Source organism: Arachis ipaensis, chromosome B05, assembly GCF_000816755.2.
Source record: "Arachis ipaensis cultivar K30076 chromosome B05, Araip1.1, whole genome shotgun sequence".
In the NCBI taxonomy this organism is placed as follows: Eukaryota; Viridiplantae; Streptophyta; class Magnoliopsida; order Fabales; family Fabaceae; genus Arachis; species Arachis ipaensis.
In genome coordinates, this window is record NC_029789.2 from 12053684 (window position 1) to 12077753 (window position 24070).

At 34.2% G+C, this 24070-nt stretch overlaps 1 protein-coding gene across 4 annotated transcripts; it reads right to left on the reverse strand.

Annotated features, from left to right (window-relative positions):
* Positions 3785–9445, reverse strand: LOC107642930 (transmembrane and coiled-coil domain-containing protein 4). Of its 4 annotated transcripts, none has more exons than XR_001620720.2 (15): positions 9004–9445; positions 8841–8922; positions 7576–8073; positions 7170–7338; positions 6911–7063; positions 6189–6286; positions 5899–5990; positions 5526–5596; positions 5293–5428; positions 5037–5096; positions 4871–4936; positions 4633–4709; positions 4482–4552; positions 4198–4255; positions 3785–4054 (listed from the first exon to the last, which is right to left on the reverse strand). XR_001620720.2 is itself a non-coding variant. In XM_021123048.1 (15 exons), exons 3-15 carry the CDS (start codon positions 7987–7989, stop codon positions 3932–3934), a joined length of 1605 nt encoding a protein of 534 aa, XP_020978707.1. In that variant the 5' UTR covers positions 7990–8073; positions 8841–8937; positions 9004–9140; the 3' UTR covers positions 3785–3931. The 4 variants fall into 4 exon arrangements, 3 of the variants coding, with proteins under 3 accessions (XP_020978707.1, XP_016201926.1, XP_020978706.1); XM_021123048.1 differs by having other exon boundaries at positions 4871–4953; positions 8841–8937; positions 9004–9140; XM_016346440.2 differs by having other exon boundaries at positions 3919–4054; positions 4871–4953; positions 9004–9444.

The window sequence follows — 24070 nt, forward strand, 5'->3', positions numbered from 1 at the left end:
TGTTTAAATTTAAATATATCTAAATTTAACCACTCATCCAATTCAATCTAAACCAAAAATTAATTAAAATTGCGCTAAATCATATTTTAATTGATTCTATTTTTAACAAAACAATGATTAGATTAAATTTTTGATCTATTTATTAAACAGTTATGCTACACATACAAGTCTTTTTAACTTACAAGTCTTACAAGTTGGGCCAAACCCAACAGAAGCTACGCTCACCCACAAAAGCGTGTTAACACGCGCATCACGTTTCCAAAGCACTCCTTCACCATTATGAACGACTCTTCTTTTTCTTCCTCAATGAAAACCACAACTGTCATTTTTTCTTCGTGTTTCTCTTACTCCTCCTCTTCTTCCTTCTTCTTCTCCTTCTTTTTTGTGTTTCTCCTCCTTTTTTTCGCGTGTTTCATCTTCATCGTCGTATTTCTCCTCCTTCTTCTTTTGATTTTGTAACATTATGTATTTTTTTTCTTCTTGGTTTGATTTTTTCTTCCCAAAAAAAATTATGAGAATATGAAATAAGAAGATGAAGAAGAAGAAAAAACAGCAGAAAATGAGGAGGAGGAAGAGGAAGAGGAAGAGAAGGAGGAAAAGTTCTGAATTATGCAGAACTTATCAGAATAACAATACACCCAAATATCTTCGTTTTACACCTAAATATCTTTGTATTACATCCAAATTTGCTGCAAATACAGAAATGAGTTATGCTACATGTACACTAAAATCAACCACCAAAGTCAGACACCAGTATAAAATACATACTGAAATACAAATATACATTGAAAATAAATTAAACCACACATATATTTATACACAAATACATTGGTGGATGATTTTAGTGGCTGATTTTAGTGTACAAATAGTATTTTTGTACAGAAAAATATTTTCTCTAAAGCTGCATTTTTTTCTTCTTCTTTTCCTTATTTCTTTCTTTCTTTTAATTAAATGAATGTAAGTTCATCCTCTTCCAAGTAATTTTGCAACATTATGTGTTTCTTCTTCTTTGTTTGGTTTTTTTATTTTTATTCTTGTTAAGAGAGTAAAACAAGAAGAAACTTGAGAAGGTAAAACAAAAAAGAAAAGATGAATAAGAAAAAAAAGAAGAAGATGATGGTGATGATGATAAAAAAAAAAAGAACCAGCAGAAGATGAGAAGGAGGAGGAAGAAGAAGGGTTATGAATTATGCAGAACTTATCAGAATAAAAATACACCCAAAATTTCTTAAAATACATCCAAATATCTTCGTTTTACACCCAAATTTGCTACAAATACAGAAATGAGTTATGCTACATGTACACTAAAATCAGCCATCAAAGTCAGCCACTAGTATAAAATACATACTGAAATACAAATATACATTGAAAATAAATTAAATAAACCACCATGTATTTATACACAAATATATTGGTGGATGATTTTAGTGGCTAATTTTAGTGTACAAATAACATTTTTGTACAGAAAAATATTTCCTCTAAAGCTTCATTTTTTCTATTCTTCTTCTTTTCCTTATTTCTCTCTTTCTTTTAGTTAAATGAATGTAAGTTCATCATCTTCCAAGTAATTTTGCAACATTATGTGTTTCTTCTTCTTCTTTGTTTGATTTTTTTATTTTTATTCTTGTTAAGAGAGTAAAACAAAAAGAAACTTGAGAAGGTAAAACAAAAAGAAAAAGATGAATAAGAAAAAAAAAGAAGAAGATGGTGATGATGATAAAAAAAAAAAAAGAACCAGAAGAAGATGAGGAGGAGGAGGAAGAAGAGTTCTGAATTATGCAGAACTTATCAAAATAAAAAATACACCCAAAATTCCTTAAAATACACCCAAATATCTTCGTGTTACACCCAAATATCTTCATTTTATACCCAAAAGTTGCTGCAAATACAGAAATGAGTTATGCTATGTGTACACTAAAATCAACCACCAAAGTCAGTCACCAGTATAAAATACGTACTGAAATACAAATATACATTGAAAATAAATTAAACCACACATGTATTTATACACAAATACATTGGTGGCTGATTTTAGTGACTGATTTTAGTGTACAAGTAGCATTTTTGTACAGAAAAATATTTCCTCTAAAGTTGTATTTTTTTTCTTCTTCTTCTTTTGCTTATTTCTTTCTTTCTTTTAGTTAAATGAATGTAAGTTCGTCATCTTCCAAGTAATTTTGCAGCATTATGTGTTTCTTCTTCTTCTTTATTTGATATTTTTGTTTTTATTCTTGTTAAGAGAGTAAAATAAGAAGAAACTTGAGAAGGTAAAATAAAAAGGAAAAGATGAATAAGAAAAAAAAAAGAAGATGGTGATGATGATGAAAAAAAAGAACCAGCAGAAGATGAGGAGGAGGGAGAAGAAGAGTTCTAAATTATGCAGAACTTATCAGAATAAAAATACATCCAAAATTCTTTAAAATACACCCAAATATCTTTATTTTACACCCAAATTTGCTGCAAATACAGAAATGAGTTATGCTACGTGTACACTAAAATTAGCCACCAAAGTCAGCCACCAGTATAAAATACATACTGGAATACAAATATACATTGAAAATAAATTAAACCACACATGTATTTATATACAAATACATTGGTGGCTGATTTTAGTGTACAAATCATATTTTTGTACAAAAAAATATTTTCTCTAATACTACATTTTTTCTTCTGAATTGAACCACACCTCAGGCACTTGATTGAATTCAAAACAATAAAAGGAGGAGAAGACTTGTAAAGACTTGTATGAGAAAAACGCTTGCTTGTATGTGGAGAACAAAACTGCTCATCAATATCATAGAGGGGCTGCAAAATACACCCAAAATACACCACATTAAAACAAGCATAAACTATAGAATGTAAATAAAACTATAAAATCATCATAAAAAATAACAAAAATCAGATTCATGAATCATCATTAAATAGAAACAAACAATTCACCCTCGATGAGATGAAAAGTCATAAACTGTAAATACACCCAAACTTTCCTAAAATACACTCAAATATTCCTAATTTACACCCGAACGTCTGATATAAAATGCAAAAAATTCATCGAACTAGTACATTAGATTCAATTCAAACAAGAAACAATGAACAACAAATTTCATAAGTAAAGTCCACGCATTATTCAGTTACACAATCATAAACTACTAACTGGATTCAAATTCAGATTCAATTATTAACTAGAATTAAACCACACCTCAGAAACTTTATTGGATTCAAATTCAAAATTTACTTCGCTCTGGTTCAGCTGACAATCTGAAGTTGAATCATCCATTATCTTCAAAACGATTTCAAAGCTTGATTTTAGAAACAATGGAAAACGAGAAAATCAAAGAAAGAGAACAGAGAGAGAAATTTACGTAAACGGCGAAGGAGAAAACAAAGAGAAATGCACAAAAGAGATCGAAAAAAAAAGGCAAGAAAATGCAGAAGAAATTCGAAAAAGAAAACGAAACCCTTTCGAAAAAAGAAGTTATATATTCACACGTTGATTGATTGAAAAATTTGTTAAGAAGGCGCGTGAAACATACGTTCTATAAGAAGCACGTTTTAGGGATACGAGATATTAAGAACTTGTAAGACTTGTATAATGAAGAGGCTTGGATGTGGAGATTAATTGTTTCTTAAAACCGCTCACATAGCCGTGGCAGGCATCGGACAATTTGTTGGATAAATAGTATTCAACTATTCATGACCTTCACCAATTTAAATATTTGATCCCCAAATAAATTAATGAAAAGTTAGTCACTAAAATATATTTTACTATTTCTACATGCTACTCTTTTAATTTTTAAAGACTAGATTGCATTAAAATATCTTCTCATTTCTTTTGTATCCTTCTTTATACGTATTAAGTAGTTTCCAATTCCCCATATTATGTACTTGCTCCACTGTCAAACAAGGAATAAAAGAGAGGGTGGAGGGGTGATCAGAAATGACACAGAATGCTATTATATACAGGATAGTAGGAATCTAATTCAAGTTGGTCCAAGATCTTTTGTGTGGCCCAAAGATAAGAAGAATGACCGTCAATAAGATCTGTCACATCAACCTGCCAAATCCAAATAAAAGCTATTTTAGCAGAAACATCCAAATCCAATGAACTAAGAGAGCAGCTGCCACTAATTGAATAAGAATTAAGACATCAACTTGCAAGCATAGGCATTAGGCAGGAAGGTAAAATAAAAATCTCACATTTTGGATACCAGGAATATCAACTGGTTGGATTCCAGCTAATCCTTGAGAAAGCAGACTGCATAAAATCAAAAAGTAGATTACTCTCAACCTCTCTCTCCATTAAAAACAAGCAACCATGTACTAATATTCTAATCATGCACTAAAATTAGCAAAAGAAAAACAAATAAATTAGCAAGGCTGTTACACTAAAAATGAAAATAAGCAATGCTGATCATAGTGCATTCCTTAATCTGAAGTGAGTTTAGAAAGCATTATTTGGTCAATATATTAATTTGATGTACCTGGCACGGAAAGCAACTCCAAGCATCCAGTCATTCCTTGAATAAGCATTTACAAATCTTCCTGATACCATCTACAGAATACCATGATCTCAGAAAAAGACTATATTTACATCATAAAGTTTTGGATGAGACTATTACTACAAAAATTCACCTCTCTAGCTGCTTCCCAGTTCTCATCCTTGATTGGAATGGGTGCTCCAAGAAGAACAACTCTTTCTACTAGTTCAGCTGGCAATCAAAAGGAGAAGCACCTTTAAATCATTGAGCATGGTACCCACACAACGAAATCGTATGTAAATACTAAGGATACTGATAAGTAGTTGATATGGTTAACAGACAAGTAAGGGAAAATAACATCAGACAAGCAAAAGAAGAGTGGAAATATCTACCACTGTGTTCTGTTTCAGCCAAGCACTCTAGACATTTGTAAATAACTCTGGCCCCAAGTGAGTAACCTACAAGTGTCACAGGCCTAAAACTCACAGATCAACAATATTATACATTCAACAGTTTTCTCGGAGCTGAATTAAGACAAACTTTGAATTAAGCTAATACCTATTTCCCTGCAATCCTCCCAACAACACTTCAGCAAGCAACTTTCCAGCCTTGTCTGATCTGAAAATTATGAAATATATTAGAAATCTCTGTGCCCAAAATAACTATGGTAAGAACCCTCAAAGTTAAACTAATTCAAATTAGTCTAAGGTGAAGTTTATTATATATTATCACAGCTCAGTAACATTCAACGACATCACTGTGTAGTCTCCAGTAAAAGTTCAACTCTACTTGCAATCAAGAACTAAAATTTAACCTGTCAATAGCGATTGTCCACGTGCTGTCTATGAAATCAGTTGCTGCAAGTAAGGTAGCTGGCCAAGCCAATGCAGTTAAAAGTGCACTCATAACAGTCATCATTGCACCTTGCTTCATCAGCTCCATCGCAATTCCTAATGCAAATAAGAGTAATATTGAGATCATCCATAACTACACCTGAATATGATACGAACTAAAATTGTACTAGAAGCCTGAACTCAAACCAATTACTTGAAGTAAGCCAATCCTGAATCGCAGTGCTCACGGCAATTAGATTCTTGGACTCCCACTGCAGTGCATACCTAGCTTTCCACAAGGGCATATGAATTGTAACTTGTTATGGTAGGATCATCAGTCATTAGTGTATTATTAACACTACCATTTTTAAAATAAGGAGAAGCTGAAGCAACACAAGGTAGATATTGTATAATAAGATAATTTTCCATCAACACCTATCAACATAAAGCACTTTTCAAGCTGAAACTACCTTCCATGGCCAATGAAAATTGTATTCAAGGAAAATATTAAATTACATCAACTTTTTTACCTAAATAATTATAAAAACAATGGCATTAGGAGACATTAAAATGGCAAAGGTATGTACCTCTCCAGGTTGTCATTTAATCCATCCCATGGCCTTATAAAATCCTCCTCCTCAAAAACAAATCCAGAGATCAGGATCTCAACCCCTAGCCTCTGCATGGAGAAGTTGAACAAGAATTTATTATGAAATGATAAACTAAACTAAAAAGTTGAAATTGGAAAGGAAAAAAAAAGGGAAAAAAGAGCAGTCAAAGTTGATGCAAGCATGGTCTTGCATAAACACCTACAAAAATCTTTAGTTTAGGAAAAACATCACTGGAAAGTAGGAAACTGAAATCAATAAAAACTTACACCTTGGTTATGGGTTTCTCCTATAGCTTTAAATTCAAACCCATCCACACTCCCAACTCTCCTAGCCATTTTGGTTCCAGTAAGTCCAGCTCCAGCAGCTAGCAAAACAAAGAGATACATTTAAAATTTTCATCACCTAAGTGATGTACATCACATCATAGAGAAATACAAATAACTTAGTATCCCATAGACGATATCTGTGTCATCACAATAGATGCACATTAAAAACTTTGGTAAAATGAAGGTCAACAGTTCAAATGAACTGTTTTCAGGATAATACAGTACAGGAGGTATTAATGACCATGCACTACTCCACTAGACAGTTCTAAATTTAAATCGAATTCCCATATATCCCTTGTAACACCTTTTCTGAAAAAAGGCGAATTAAAGAGTTACCTTCGCAGCTTGACTGGAAATTATTAACCTATCTAGTTTAAGCAATTACTGTAATCATGCCAATCAATAAACTGTACAAAAAAATTCAATACATTTTTATCAGCTCGCAACCAAAAACTACCCTATATTGAATACAACAGATCTCTAAGGCTGCATGAACACAAGCATATTAATAGTGACCTGGTGTCATGGTGTACATGAAAAATATCTTTATACAACAGAGAAAATACTTAAAAGGGACTAACTTAATTTCTATTTATAGCATAGATGTATTAGCATAGCACAAAAAAGAAAGTAAACCCAATCAAATATAGGAAAATATATACCTCCAAATGATGCAGCAACAGCAACAGAACCAGCAACAGTTCCAGCAGCACTAGCAGCTGCAGCAAATCCACCAGCTCCAATTATAGGGATCAAAGTACCCAAAGTTGGAGCCATAGCACCAAGTCCTGCAGCAATTGCTGGGGCAGCTAATCCTACTCATGAATAAAAAAAAGGGAAAAGAATAAAATCCACAAGAAAATTGACTCATTCTGAAATCATATACTCATGGACATAGAAAAGACTTTAAGGTGTTCATACCACCGGTAATAGCCATTAAGGCTCCCCCTGTTATTGCAGCTGCACCTATAATACCACCTCGCTTCCATTTAGCCCATTTGCTTTCCTTTGATTGAGATTCCTCTTTATTTGATTCTTGCTCTTTAATTAAAGCCATTGCAGAACTGGCAACTATAGTCTCAATGGCTTCCTGCAAAAGTTAACATTTCAATGAAAATTTTCAGGAAACTTACTGCATTTCTATATAAAATTAAGCTCAATATGCAACTTAGACATCTAGGATGAATGCACAGTCAATGTTGCCAACCAAAACCTTTTCTTACTCTGATCTCTTGTGCAAACAGTATAAATACCATGATCACTTCAACTTATAACAAGCTGTTGTCCAAACACATAAAGCAACATTTAATATATTCATTTTACAAACCATTTTTTTCCACTGGATATCAAGCCAAGTTGTGAGCAAGCGAAGAGCCACACGTTGTCGAGCATCATAACCCCTTCTTCTACGAGTATATTTCTTGTTTCCTTCACCTAAATCTGACAAGCAAGCAGCGAGCAGTTCATAGAGAACTGTTATTTTCCTTTGATAGCTGAGCATTGTTACCTCTTCAATTGGACTTTCATCAATTTTGCTAATAGTAGATCCCTGAGGTGGGTTTTTACAATCAAAATAAGGTGTTTCAGGCATGTGCGGAGTTTCGAAATGCATATCTTCCTTCTCAGACTCTGATGGAGCTTCTGAATTTGAAAACTTTTCACGACATTGGTGCTCGTATTCGCGGATCTTCTCTCTTTTAGACGCTGAAGACTCTTGAATTTTTTCCAGGGTACATGCCATTGCATCAACAGCTTCTGACAAAGCAAGTTCTTGATCTGACCTTTGAGAATCATCATCAAAATCTGCTGATAATAATCTCAAGAACTGTGACATACATGAATTTTCTTTTAGTCATACAATGGGGAAAAAGGATATCATTAGAAATTGAATACATGAATGAGGAGTTAATATCAGCCACTACTTGTATTTGTATTAATTAATCAGTAACTTGTAGTTTAAGTTACCGAGTTAGTTAGTGTGTTAATAGTTAGTTACACTAGTTGGTTAGCATGTTAGTTATACTCTGCTAATGTAGCCAGTATATAAAGACACACAATGAGATCAATACAATCACTCTCTCATTTCTCTGCTCTCTATCTCACGTAACAGTTAAGAACGAAAGGAATTGTGCCTTGCAGCAACAAAATCCAGACAGAAAGAAGTGGAGCCATTAACATTATTGTCAATCCATCCCATTGTCATGCTAGTTTTGGTTAGTCTGCCACAAATGTTTTNNNCCCCCCCCCCTCCCCCCCCTCTTTTTTAAAAAAAAAAAAAAACCCACCCTATATTCTATATATTTCTGAAAAGTTATTTCTATGACATGACAACCATGAACGATGTTGTGCTGCTGATGCGGTATTCATGAGTAAGAGGAACATCAGGTTCACACATCTATAAACAAAATTGAGTGTTAAAAAGAACAAAGGAGAATGACATGAAGATGTAGACCTATCAGATTGATATAAAAAAGAATGAAGGATATATGCATAGTAAGTTCAACACAGACACAGGGCAAGTTAAGGCATGTTTGGTGAATTGTTCATAATGAGCATCTACGAGTGAGGCTAAAGATTAAAGAATGCACTTACGGGTCCCACATGACGCGAAGCAGAAGAAGAGCCAGCAGTTTCCTCAAGTCCAGACCAAGCCCCAGAATCAATATCTAGATACCTGCATCACAACACACTGAAGGAAATGGAGGAATATGATGGACTCAAAGTGAATTGTGAATTGGAAGGGAAAAGGAAATACTTGAAAACGGGGTGGAGGAGACCGGAGGAGTGGTGGACCCAAAGGTGGGGATCCTCGGAAACTGCGGCAGAGTCGCTGGTGGAGGGTTGATCGTCGTCGGAATAGAAATGCAAACCAAGGGGGTGGGTCTGGTGAAGGTGGGCCTGGTGAAGGGCAAGCCCGAAGAGGGCTCCTGCAGCGTACTTCTGCGTCGGCGACAGATACGACGTCGTCGCAGCCGCCATCGATCAATCAACCTCTCTTCTCTCTCTCTCTCTCTCTCTCTCTCTCTCTCGAATTTCGGTGTCCGTGTGTTTTCCGTTGACCGAACGAACCCTTTCTTATCTGACTCTGCCTTCTGCTTTCAACTTTCTTCTCATGGGACTGTGACCAGTCGCCACCCTCACGCGTCACGGTCTTTGTTGTCTATATCCTAAACAACGTGTCTCTACTTCTCTTTAGTTCTCTACGATGTACGATCTCTGCAATTCCTTTTTTTTTTTTTTTCCCACTTAGTATATTATTATGAAAAAGTATAGGTACATAATAAAAATATTAAATAATGTGAATAATAGATATTTGAGATGGTCAATTTATTAATTGTGCAGATAGTTATTCTAATATTAAAATTTAGGTGGATAATTTAAGAATGTAGTATATTTTTATTTTATTGAACTAATTTTAGAGTCTATTATTTATATTGTTCACAAAAGTCCTATTACTATAGAAATGGTAGGAAAAATTGTTATTTTTTTATCAGTTACCAAGGTTTAAATATATGAATTAAAAATATATTGTTAAATTATTAAACTTAAAAAATTAAATTAATAACTAAAAGTGATAGTAAAAAATAATAAATTTTGTTAGTATTTTTCATATAATTATTCTCCACATACAAGCTATTTTACCGTACAAAGCATTTCTCTAAATCACTCTCAGGCGCAAGTTTTACGCACGTATATTTTACGCGCCTCTTAATTTAACAGATTTCAATCAAAGCGTGTACCTTATTTTTCGTGCCGTTACTGCACGTTCTTATTCTCTTTCGTTATCATTGTCACCAACACCACCTGCTCCTCCTCCTCTTCTTCCTCCTTCTTTTTTTATTGAAATTTCTTCTCCTCCTTTCTTTTCTTCCTTCTCCTCCTTATCTCGTTGTTGAAGATAATGAATAATTCAAGTTCAGATTATCAATTGAACCAAAATGAAATTAATTATTATTTTGAATCCAATCAAGTAGTTGAAGTGTGGTTCGATTCTAGTAAATTTTTTTTTAGTGGATTATGATTCTGTAGGTGAATAATGTTTCATCGTTGATGGTTTGAATTGAATATAATGTAAAAGTTTTGCATTAAAGAAAATATTTTTCTGTATTTACAGCAAATTTGGGTGTAACACGAAGATATTTGGGTGTATATATATTGTTAAATTATTAAACTTAAAAAATTAAATTAATGACTAAAAGTGATAGTAAAAAATAATAAATTTTGCTAGTATTTTTCATATAATTATTCTCCACATACAAGCTATTTTACCATACAAGTCATTTCTCTAAATCACTCCCAGGCGCAAGTTTTACGCACGTACATTTCACGCGCCTCTTAATTTAACAGATTTCAATCAAAGCGTGTACCTTATTTTTCGTGCCGTTACTGCACGTTCTTCTTCTCTTTCGTTATCATTGTCACCAACACCACCTGCTCCTCCTCCTCTTCTTCCTCCTTTTTTTTTCATTGGAATTTCTTCTCCTCCTTTCTTTTCTTCCTTCTCCTCCTTATCTCGTTGTTGAAGATAATGAATAATTCAAGTTCAGATTATCAATTGAACCAAAATGAAATTAATTATTGTTTTGAATCCAATCAAGTAGTTGAAGTGTGGTTCGATTCTAGTAAATTTTTTTTAGTAGATTATGATTCTGTAGGTGAATAATGTTTCATCGTTGATGGTTTGAATTGAATATAATGTAAAAGTTTTGCATTAAAGAAAATATTTTTCTGTATTTACAGCAAATTTGGGTGTAACACGAAGATATTTGAGTGTATTCTTTAAGAATTTTTGGTGTATGTGTGCTGATAAATTCTGCATAATTCAAAACTTTTCTTCTCCCTCCTCCTCATCTTCTGCTTCTTCTTCTTCTTCTTTTTCATCATCATCATCATCATCATCTTTTTTTTTCTTGTTTTATCTTCTCAAGTTTCTTCTTGTTTTACTCTTTTAACAAGAATAAAAAAAATCAAACAAAGAAGAAGAAGAAATACAAGATGGTACAAAATTACTTGAAAGACGATGAACTTACATTCATTCAACTAAAAGAAAGAAAGAAATAAGAAAGAAGAAGAAAAATGCACCATTAGAGGAAACACTTTTATGTATTTGCAGCAAATTTGGGTGTAACACAAATATATTTGAGTGTATTCTTTAAGAATTTTTGGTGTATGTGTGCTGATAAATTCTGCATAATTCAAAACTCTTCTTCTCCCTCCTCCTCATCTTCTGTTGCTGCTTCTTCTTTTTTTCATCATCATCACCATTTTCTTCTACTTTTTGTCTTATTCATCTTCTTCTTTTTGTTTTATCTTCTCAAGTTTCTTTTTGTTTTATTCTCTCGCCAACACCGCCTCCTCCTCTTCTTCCTCCTTCTTTTTTATTAGAATTTCTTCTCCTCCTTCCTTTTTCTCCTTCTCCATCATCAGCTATCTTGTTGTTGAAGATAATGAATAATTCAAATTCAGATTGTGAATTGAACCAGAACAAAATTGATTATTTTGAATCCAATCAAGTGGCCGAGGTGTGGTTAGATTCTGGTTAATATTTTCATTAGTAGTTTATGATTCTGTAGGTGAATAATATTTTTGTTTGTGAAAATTGTTGTTCATCGTTGATGGTTTGAATTGAATGTAATGTAAAAGTTCTGTATTGAAGAAAACATTTTTCTGTATTTGGGTGTAACACGAAGATATTTGGGTGTATTCTTTAAGAATTTTTGGTGTATGTGTGCTGATAAGTTCTGCATAATTGAAAACTCTTTTTCTCCCTCCTCCGCATATTCTGCTGCTTTTTTTTATTTTTCATCATTATCATCATCTTCTTTTTTTTCTTATTCATATTTTTTTTCTTGTTTTATCTTCTCAAATTTTTTTTTATTTTACTCTTTTAATAAGAATAAAAACAAAAAAATCAAACAAAGAAGAAGAAGTAACACATAATGGTACAAAATTACTTGAAATAGGATGAACTTACATTCGTTCAACTAAAAGAAAGAAAGAAATAAAGAAAAAAAGAAGAAGAAGAAAAAATGCAGCGCTGCTAGCATTAGAGGAAATACTTTGGGTGTAACACGAAGATATTTGGGTGTATTCTTTAAGAATTTTTTGTGTATGTGTGATGATAAGTTCTGCATAATTCAAAACTCTTCCTTTTTCTCCTCCTCATCTTCTGCTACTTCTTCTTCTTCTTCATCTTCTTATTTCATATTTTCATAATTCTTCTTGGGAGGAAAAAATCAAACAAAGAAGAAAAAAAATACATAATGTTGCAAAATCAATAGAAAGAGAAAGAGAAAAAATACAGCAACAATAAAAGTAATAAAAAAACGACGATAAAGATGAAACACGCGAAGAAAAAGGAGGAGAAACGCAAAGAAGAAGGAGAAGAAGAAGGAAGAGGAGGAGGAGGAGGAACGCGAAGCGCGCTATGAAAACCGTTGAGTGGCGCGCGTGTCAACACGCTCGTATGGGTGAGCGTCTTTTTGGTTGGATTTGGCTCAACTTGTATGTGTAGCACTTATCTTTTTCATATTACTATTATCTAAACTCTTAGTAGCGTTTGTTTTCACATAGTTATTAAATTCGGTCCGATCCAATCGGTTGGATAAAAAACTCTGTCATCCGGTCACTAATTTAGATTGAATATGTCGTTGTTGCACAGTATATAGATTTGAAATTTTGCACTAGCATTTTATGTTGCATTGCTCAAAGGCCTATTTATTTACTTATTTATTCATTACAATAGAAAACCTTAAATAAATCATGAGCTCTGATCTCTCTCTCATCAACACTGAGAAACGGTCACCGAAAAAAGAAGATTTGGTGGCTAGAAGCACTAAAAAAGTCAAAATGAATAGCAATAAAAGGAAAGATGAAGATATGGGAGAAAAAATTCATGGTCCTAAAGATGTAGACATGGATAAGGAAGAAAGTGAAAATATGAGAAAGACTACAAATGATACTGGTGAGATTCATAATCGATCCCCAAAAGTCTCATATAAAGACTGTTTGGTGGCTGATGGTTTGGACAACCTCAATCCGAAAGAAATTGTAGATTTGGTTACGGAGGATTATCTCTCAAACAAGGAGTTCATGGATCCTGTAGAGGACATATTGACTCCCTTCAATCTAAAACCAAAACTTGATGTGACTTTGGAAGAATACGACGAATGATGTAGGCCATGAAAACAGGCGCTCATATTAAAATCATTGGGCAAGAGAATCAGTCTAAAGGTGATGGAATGCTGGATTATTAAAAGATGGGCTAAAAAAGAGAGTGTACGCTATGGACTTGGCTTCCTGGTGCATTTTGCAAATCAGAATGAGTACAATCACACTCTGTTTGAGGGCCCGTGGATGATTGCTGATCATTATCTACTAATACAGAGATGGAGGTACCTTAAGTCCAACAAGTCGCAGTTTGGGTGAGAATCCCAAATTTACCCGCTGAATTGTATAACAAGCATTTCCTATAGAAGGTAGGAGGTATTAAGGACTAAGCTTAGGGTTGATGAATTAACTTCAATCCACTCAAGGGGAAAATTTTCCTGTATCTGCGTGGAAATTGACCTGTGGAAGAAGATGGTTCCATCATTTACTGCACTTGAGAAGGATTTTAGATTGGAGTATGAAGGACTCCACCAAATTTGTTTTGCTTGTGGGAGATATGGTCACAAGATGGATGTTTGCCCAAAAAAGATGGTAGAAAAAGCTGGAAGTAATACCTTTGTGCTGCCAATTGATAGCAACCAGGAGCAGAATAATGGTGGTGCCGCCGTACAAGATGGATAGCAACAAGACGACAAGGAGGCCCAAAAGGGAAAGAAAAGATTGAGGCAAAAAATTCAGAGAAAGATACCAGAAATCAATCTTCTGGAGGTGATTCAAATAATTTGAAAAATGTAATATTTGAAAAAGAATCCGAGGTCACAAATAAGAAAAGTTACTTTGGACCATGGATGGTGGTAAAAAAATTACAAAAAGGAAATAGACAAAAATTGGAGGATGCTCATAATTATCATAAAAGAAGAAATTACTCTTTTAGATTTGAAGTCCTTCGAGATATGAATCCAAGTGAGAAAAGTCAAGAAAATTATGATAAGCTTAACCAAATAGGTAGTCAACAGGGGGAGGAAAGAATTATGAAACATAACCATTAACATGCTACAAATGAAAAGAATGTTTTAAATTAGAGAATGGGGCCCAACAATAACAATGGCGGCAAGACTATTACGGGGAGGAAGAAGAGACGGTTAAAAAGAATATTACCAGTTAAAACCACATAGGAAGCACAAAGTAAGACAAAGAAACTACAGTTGCACGCAAAGAAAAAAATCAACAGAATCAAAAATCTGGAAAAAAGATGATGTCGGGCATCAAGATCATTAGGATCAATTTTATAGACTTGCTAAAGATTTCAGTGACCACCATCAAAAAGACATTCTGTCCTCTTTTAAAGACATCCAGAATATAAACTCACACCCTATGATATCGAAAAATCTGGAGGGGGCTCATAAGGATTAGGAATATGGGCACTTTAAGGAGAAACCGCTAGAAATAGAAAATTCTATTCAAGATGATGTTATGTTGGAAAATTATATTTCTATCCAAAGTGATAGTTTCCAAAATGGAAATGATAAAGGGTCAGCGATACCCAGCACTATGGAAGCATAGCGTGTTTTCAATTGGCTTGGAACCAGGGAGTTTTTTTTCTCTCTTGCTTCAGTTTCTTTATTTCTTATTTAATTATGTATATCATGAATATTATTATCTGGAACTGTAAAAGAGTCTCTTCTAAGAGGTTTACATCTATTATCTCCAATTTAAGGTTTAGATATAACACTAAATTCTATATTTTACTTGAAACCTATATTTCAGGCTCCAATGTAGAACCAGTTATTAAGTTGGGTTTTAACTCTCATTGCTTTAGTGACGCAAATGGTTTTACAGGGGGCGTATGGTGTTTATGGATGAAGGATATTGGACTGTCAAACCCATTATCATCCATAAATAGTTTATTCATTTGGAAGTGAGATGGGATAATATGGAACCTTGAAACTTCACGATCATTTACGAGAGCCCCCATGTAAGAATTAGAAAAGATCTTTGGAGATATTTAGAGACTTTAGCTAACAATATAGGTGGACCCTGGACTTTAGGGGATGATTTTAACTATATTCTCTCTTTATAGGATACAAGGGGTTCTTCTAATCTCTCTCAAGATACTCAATATTTTAAAAACTGTATTACTAAATGTGGTTTCACTACAACAAACAAGGCTTTTCGCAACGGTCAAAAATCGTTGCCGTATATTGAAAAACCGTTCCCTAAACTTTAGGCAATGCTTTGGCAACGATTTTTGACCTGTGGTATATGCGGCCGTTGCCAATGCTCAAAGGCAACGGTTTTTGACCTAAGGCAACGGTAACCAAAAAACTGTTGCCAAAGTTACTGGTATAGGCAACGATTTTGAACACAAATTTTAAACAACGGTTTCAAACCGTTACTCGAGAAGCAACGATTTTAGACCGTTCTTTTTCTTGATACAACGGTTTAAAACAGTACCTGAATTGGCAATGATTTTAAACTGTTGTAGTTTTGTTATCCACAACAGCAACAGTTTTAAAGCATTACCGTTGGTGTCATTTTTTGGTAACGATTTTTGTACTGTTGCCAATTTATAGTTGTCTAAGACAATGGTTTAAAACCGTTACCATTGGTTTTTTTGCAACGGTTTTAAAACCATTGCCATTTTATAGTCATCTAAGACAACGGTTTAAAAGCGTTACCGTTAGTTTTTTTGGCAACGATTTTAAAATCATTGCCATTTTATAGTCATCTAAGACAACGATTTTAAAGCGTTACCGTTGATGTTGTTTTTTGGCAAACGGTTTTAACACCGTTGTCCTTTGTAACTTTTGACAACGGTTTTTTGTAATATATAATTCTTTATTTACAATAGTAGTTTTCTCGTGAATAAAATTAATTTCATTTTTTTAATTATTTAAAGTCAATAAATAATCTAAACTATTTGAATAAAGTCACTAAAGAAAAATAATTGAACACTTTTCATCAAATTTGACTTACAAAGATTGTTGTAAGATCCACAATCACATTTAAAATACCACAATACTATCATGACAACCTCGAACTATATCATCTAATGTTGCAAAAAATATAACAAAGAAGAGTTGAAATAGCTAAGTAGCAAATAGATTTATCATCGTGTCCGATCCACAAGTTCATGACTTTTACTCTATAACACTTGCTCTTAAAAATTTGACCTTAATCAAGTTCGATTTTCCCTTCAACATAGTTTTCCTGTAAAAAAAGAAAAAAATCAAATATAAAACTACACATCTTTAATACTAATAATGTCTACTAAAAATGTTTGAGAGAGAGAGGAGAAACATATATATCATAACATTCTTCTATTTAGATACACAAAACAATTGAATTAGCATCAACATAATCAACCATTATTTAAGATATGATAACAATATAGAAACTTTAACAATAAATAATACCTCCTCATGTGCATCATTGTTCGGATTGCCTAAAGTGCTTCCTAGTTGAGCAGCTAACATCTCAAGGTCCACTCCTGAACTTTTTTGTTGCAACATCATCTTAACAAGCGATTTTAGTTCATCTACTTCTTTTTGCATCACATCAACTTTACCCTCTAATGATGCTTTCTCAACTGCATGTTGCTGCTTAAGGGTGACAATTTCTTCATTTTTTTTTCAACAAAGTTGGTGTGGTAACTCTTCCGTGACATCGCACTCTCCCTGCCTTCTCTTTCCCAAATATGGATTGAAAAGCTCTAATTGCTGATTCTTTAGACTTTTTATTCTCAGCTTGCAGATGTGCCTATATTAATGTGAAGAAAAATAATAATAACAAAAAAGAATAACGACACACTTGGACTCAAAACATATATCATTTGACAACATCAAATCAAATAATAGCAATTAAGAATAGTATCAGCATTGTTTAACTCAACTGCAAGCATAAAGATAACCACAAATGATGGACAAATTACCAAGACACAAGAAATCCATAACCTATTTTAATCAAATTAACTCCCAATACTTACAATAACATCCAAAGTGTCTTCATCCAATGATTTTCCCTTTGTGCTTTGGCGAGTCTCAACAAACATTTCTGCTTGAGTAGGTGGTTCATTATTTTCCTTAGAAGCAGCCTATAAGTCCAGTTCAACAAGCATTTATATAGAGTTAAAAATGCACGTATTCTTGCACCCCACATACACATACAAATGCACAAAGAATAAAAAATTGTACCAATCTTGCACGTATTCTTACAAAATTTATTGGTCCCTTTCGATGGCTAAATTTCTGTTGTGCCCTATTTTTCTTATTCTGCGTAAACATTTTCTACATAGCAAGAGACAAGTATTATCAAAAAATTATCATATTTCTCTCATAAATGTATATAACTCATAATTGCATAAACAGACTACAATAAGTTGCACATGTCTTACCTTAACTTTCTCAGTTCTCCAATAAGCAATCAACTTGCGAAAATGACTCTCAAGTATGCTTTTAGGACGATTTTTCAGCATTTCATTAACACATTTGTATGGCAGAAAATGATTTTGCTTGATTGTGGTCTTATACCGTCTCCAGTTGTCATTGATACAAGCAAGGACTATCCTCTTTCCTTCAGTTGGAGTAATGAACTTAGCCTATAAAACACAAATATTATTTGCTAGTAAGAATAAAATACATGTGTACATTTCCAAATAGTTTTTAAAAGAAACAATAATAATATTCTCACTTGAACATATTCCCAAATGGCTTCTTTATCTTTAATCCCTTCCAATTTGTGTAAATTAATGGACAAAAATCTGAATTCCTTGCCACTGTGCCCAAAAATTTGCTCAAGTTATTTACAGCTTCATCAGTAGGACCAATTGCCTCTTCTTCAATATCTAGAGTAATTTCTTCTCTATCTTCCAACTGTCTTACATGAATCTTCAAGCATTGTGTAGGACCTCGTGTTTTCTTCACTGTTGTCTCTATACAAAGAGCTCAGAATAAGGCCATCAGCATAATTGCTCAATAAAAACAAGGCATGAAATCAGCCGTTAACAAGGATAAAGCAGCACTAAACAGCAAACTCAACCCATATGAACTCACTAAAACCAAATCAGCACTAATAAAATAGCTCAGAATAAGGCCATCATCATCATCATTGCTCAATCAAAACAAGGCATGAAATCAGCCATTAACAAGGATAAAGCAGCACTAAACAGTAAAATCAACCCATATGAACTCACTAAAACCAAATCAGCACTAATAAAATAGCTCGGAATAAGGCCATCATCATCATCATTGCTCAATCAAAACAAGGCATGAAATCAGCCATTAACAAGGATAAAGCAGCACTAAACAGCAAAATCAACCCATATGAACTCACTAAAACCAAATCAGCACTTATAAAACAGCTCAGAATAAGGCCATCATCATCATTGCTCAATCAAAACAAGGCATGAAATCAACCATTAACAAGGATAAAGCAGCACTAAACAGTAAAATCAACCCATATGAACTCACTAAAACCAAATCAGCACTAATAAAATAGCTCAGAATAAGGCCATCATCATCATCATTGCTCAATCAAAATAAGGCATGAAATCAGCCATTAACAAGGATAAAGCAGCACTAAACAGCAAAATCAACCCATATGAACTCACTAAAACCAAATCAGCACTTATAAAACAACTCAGAATAAGGCCATCATCATCATTGCTCAATCAAAACAAGGCATGAAATCAGCCATTAACAAGGATAAAGCAGCACTAAACAGCAAAATCAACCCATATGAACTCACTAAAACCAAATCAGCACGATTAGCCTCTTCTATGGAAGAAGGTTTTTCCTTCATTCCCCTTCTCTTCCTTTCCCAGGTTACTGGATTGGAATTTAGAATAGCGGTTCCAGAGGAGCGTAGCCGATTAAGGAAAGCAGTCTACTCATGTAGTTAAGAAGTAACTCTTCAAGCATGGTAAGCAGGCACGTATGGAATGAAGGTAGGTCAATCACTCTTACTTTAACCCCCGTGCCCAGCATTGATCCCGGAGTATGGGCTGTTATCTCAAGGGCCTGGTTAGGCTCTTCTTGTTGGAGTATCCTCGCTCAGAGGCTAAAATGAATGGAATTCTCTCTTTTCTTTTGGGAGTGCCTGAAGAGACCTGCTTACTTGAAGGTACCATTCTTTTAGAATGGTGAAAGGGTTACCTACCCTATGATCCTACTTATCTTACAGAGGTTTACTACGAGCCATACCCAGCGGGATACATATTGCCCAAATTGAACCTAAAAGATGGGATGGGCGATCCATAAGATCATTTGGCGAGGTTCATCCCTCAGCGTGGGGATCTTTGTTTCCTTTAGAATGAAAGTCGCTATGAAGCCCCTACTACTTATACTGACTTTGTTTGATTAAATAAAAAGGCGAACCCCAACAAAACAAGTCGTATGGGGTAGGGTGCTTGTGGTAAGCTGCCTTGGATATGAGTATGAAGAATTCCTACAAAAAGGCAAAGTTCAATATTTGACGAAGGAAGATATATCTATCAATAGATAGGATTTAGTGTTCGATATAGGGGATAGGATCCATCTGCTCTTTTTCTCTCTCCATTTTTTTTAGCGTTATATCTGATCTGCTCTCTCTAAAAAAATGGGGATTTAGGATACATAGAAATCTAAGGGGTGTCTATTCTATTCCTCTTTAGAGTAGAGAAAAAAAAAAGATAGCTGAACGAGATATCTTTTTTCTATCTATCATTGATTCAATCTATGAATCAAGTCGAAAGACTTCTTTGGGTTCCCCGAAGCCCCGAATGGATTGTGGATCGTTTTTGCCAACGAAATGAACGCGGAGCCCGTTCCGAATGCTTCTCCAATCGGGAAGTTCTCGCGAAGAGAATAAGATGCTGCTCCCCCTCCCTCTGTCTTTTCTCGCTTTGCTAATCTTCCCTTCTAACGCGGGCCGGGCGGCGGCGGGCGCGGGAGGAAGAAACCTAAAAGCGTCTTCTCTCTCTTAGGTTTCCTTTTTTTTTCAGTGCAACACAGGCTTTTTGTCATCCCTGCAGCTTTCCAGATTTTGTATTGAACGTATGGCGTAGCTAGGATCTTCCAATCTTGAGCCTATCCTATGTTCAAACCAACCAAACCCAAAGCGGGCAAGAAGGAAGACAAAAACACAACTACCGGTCTTGGAGGTTGGGTGCGCTATGGGGTCTTGTGCGCCTAGTCTGCGATAATATGGGTATCGGTCTCGGTTCTGTCTTGGAGCTTCGTTCTTCGTCCTTTATCTTAGAAGAAGGAGCGTAGGTTGGTTGAGCACGAATAAGTGGTTGTCTCTTTCTTAAGAATATAGGAGTTCGTCTCTTTCGTTTTCGCTTTGGTGAAGTACTGTCCGAAACTTCCCCTAATATGGGCATCCCCAATCACATTCCACATCCCACTTCAAACTTATCGATTCCTCGGGTAGGGTAGCCCCCTCTAGAAAGGCATTCCAGCTTCAGAGGCAGGTGAGCGGGGTCAGGAAGGAGTTTGACTGCTGGGATGGGGTCGGATCCTACTCGAAGCACTCCACTCACTAAAACCAAATCAGCACTTATTAAACAGCTCATAATAAGGCCATCATTATCATTGCTCATGGTTCTAAATGGATTAAATCCATCGCTAGCTAGCCCTAATCTTATGTTACGAGATTCTTCAGCAAAATCGGGATGAAGCCTGTCAAAGTCTTTCCATGATTGGCCATCAGCTGGGTGTCTTAACTTTCCATCCTTTGAACGATGTTCATCGTGCCACCTTAATGATTCAGCTGTTTTTGAACACAGGAACAACTTCTTAAGCCTTGGAATCAAGGGAAAATGCCTCAAGACCTTTGCAGGCACATGTTTTTTCTTCAACTTATCAACTTCTATATCTACCTCAACATTTTTTATGTACCTGGAAGCTCCACAAATAGGACAAAATTCTTCATCTTCATATGTATCCCGGAACAGAACACAATCGTTGGGACAAGCATGAATTTTATTATAACCAAGTCCTAAATCTTTTACCATGGCCATGATTTTATTGAAAGAATCAGGAATATTCAAATGAGGAATCGCTTCTTTCAGTAATTCAAGTAGAGCAGTAAAGGATGCGTTGCTCCAACCATTAAGAGTCTTCAACAAATACAATCGGATAACGAATGATAATGTCGAAATTTTTTTACAGCCAGGATATAACTCTTGTTTTCCTTCTTCAAGCAAGTTATAAAACTTTTTTGCATCTTCGTTTGGCCCATCACCATCTTTATCTCCTTCAAGCACATGCCGAAACATCTCGTTTAGCAGCCCATGAATGTCGTCGACAAATCCTTCATGGACTTCACTCTCATCGGTTTCACTATCCATGCGACTTATCCTTTCGCCGTGATGAACCCACACAGTGTAACCTTTTTGAAATTCCTTACTTATTAAATGATCATAAACTTCATCCCTTCGCCCCCAACTAAAGTTATTACATATAGAACAAGGACAAAGAATTTCTTGTCCTTGTGGTCTACCTTTAGAAAAGGCAAAATCCAAAAATGAATTAACACCATGTTGGTAACCCTCAGTATGTCTTGGTAAACTAGTCCACCCTTTGTCCATTACTTTGTCAACTAAAATAAAAGACACGGACATATGTTTTAGACTAACTATAAGTGATTTTTTCAATCAAGAGCTCATTGCATCTAAAGAATTTCTAGAAGTCAACCACACATATTCAAAAGAGAACATCTCAACCAATCATGAGACTAACAATTTGTATCTAACAAACTATGCAAAGAAGCTTAAGCAATCAATTAATCAGTAAATATTCTTAACAATTAAATGTTCAAACAAATTTAAAAAGATAATATATTAAATAATTTACCTGTAGTGTAGCTCAATGTCTAAGGTAGTCGCAGCTACAGAGAGACCCGTTATTTGATTCTTTTTTCTGGTTTTAAAGAGACAAACTAAAACAGCAACAAAGAATAAAAATATAAGTAATTCATAACCAGATTTTTTTAACAAAAAATTCACTTTTAAAACCAATTTTTAGAAATCTTATTTTCAAAAGTGATAGATAACTAAAAAATCAAACAATAGAATTATCAAGTTTAGCAACACAGAAATCCAGAACACAATGCACTAACAAAACGTGCTCATCTTCAAATAGACAGCATCATCATATGTTTCTTCTACTACACTCTATCCCCAAGAAAAAATCTAAAACAATTAGTACAGTGATGAGTTTTGCTAACTAGAACTCAAATTAATAAACAATGCAAAAACAATTTTTGAATTTGAACAATGCACAAACGGCCAAATACAAATTTCCCTTTCTATCTTATTAGCTAAATAAAGCCTCAAAATAATTTTTGAACAATGCACAAACATCACCACTTTCCTTTCTTCTTCTTAAATCCAACAAAAATACCCAACAGCCAAAGCCCTAACTAAGCAACAGAAACTCAAAGAAGAACACTTACCACAGATGACAACCCGCAAACGGCCGATGCAGTGAAGCAGCAGCAGCAAAGAGACAACCCACATATGACAACCCTTTTTTTTTATTTTAAAGAGACAAACTACAACAGCAACAAAGAATAAAAATATAAGCAATTCATAACCATAACTGTAATACTAACGTTACTATCACTTTCATGCCTGAAATAAATTGATTTCTCAAAATAAGCAACAAACCGTTCAAAGTGAACGAAGTATATAAATAAATTACTCAGAGATGCAATGAATGATATATAAATGCATTTTTTGAAACTTTAAATAAACTGTTCTAACTAAGTGTAAACTGACAAAGACCAAATAATGGATAACTTTTCTTTAAATGAGAACAGCATTTTGAGATAACAAATTGCCAAATCAAAATTAGAATAGCACTGTACCAAAGAGTATTTCAATTGAAACTCTTCTCAAATGCCTTCTATAATTGAGGTCCAAAAAATTATTTTGTTAATATAATTTAGCCCACTTTTAAACTAAAGGACTTTTAATAAAGTATATTTAAGTTTGTTAATTGAAGGTCTTTTATATAAAATTTAGTTCTGATGAAGTTTCAGAACAGAACCCATGACCAAAATAAAAAAGAAAGGAGTTTTGTAACTTTTTTTACAAGAGTGGCAACTGGTTTATATTGTAGTGCACTTATGGATAGCAAGTAGCAACTAGCAAGCAATTACCAGGGTAGTTCAAAGAATAAAATGATAAATTTTATTCTCATTAAGCTAATTCAAATGAAAAAAAAATTATCTATTCCATCAAATATTTAAAACAACAAATATTTCTCCTGATTAATTGAGGCATGTAGGAAGAAGAGCATAATTTATGCTGATCTCTAAGTCAAATAGTTGGAATAAGCATGAAATTCCTCTGTTATCCCAGATGAAACCAACCAATATGAAAAGCAGTCCACAACTCACTGAAATAATAACATTATAAAATAAGGCTAAAATAAACAAAGCAGATAAATAAAATAAAAAATAAACAATTGAAAAACAGCGATATAGAAATTACTCTATAATCCTCAATAAAGAGTTATTGGGCATCCACCATAAAACACCTCAAAGAAAGCAGAGAAACAGAACCATAATGCCACCGAACACACTATTCGCAGATAATAAAAGTTTTGCTACCTTAAATAACAGACTGACTTAAGCCCCAGGTTCATTTCACAAGTTCGCAGTCCAAATTCAAACCAGAACAGAAACTCAGTCAACATTCAACACTCATCTTGCTCATGTTCACAAAC

Excerpts from the sequence above, each read along its gene's own strand:
- LOC107642930 (XM_016346440.2), bottom strand. The coding sequence starts at position 9,227 with ATGGCGGCTGCGACGACGTCGTATCTGTCGCCGACGCAGAAGTACGCT. Across the intron at positions 5,597-5,898 it reads TTAAATGACAACCTGGAGAG|GTATGCACTGCAGTGGGAGT; the intron begins GTACATACCTTT and ends GTGGAAAGCTAG. Across the intron at positions 4,954-5,036 it reads GGAGGATTGCAGGGAAATAG|GCCTGTGACACTTGTAGGTT; the intron begins GTATTAGCTTAA and ends TGTGAGTTTTAG.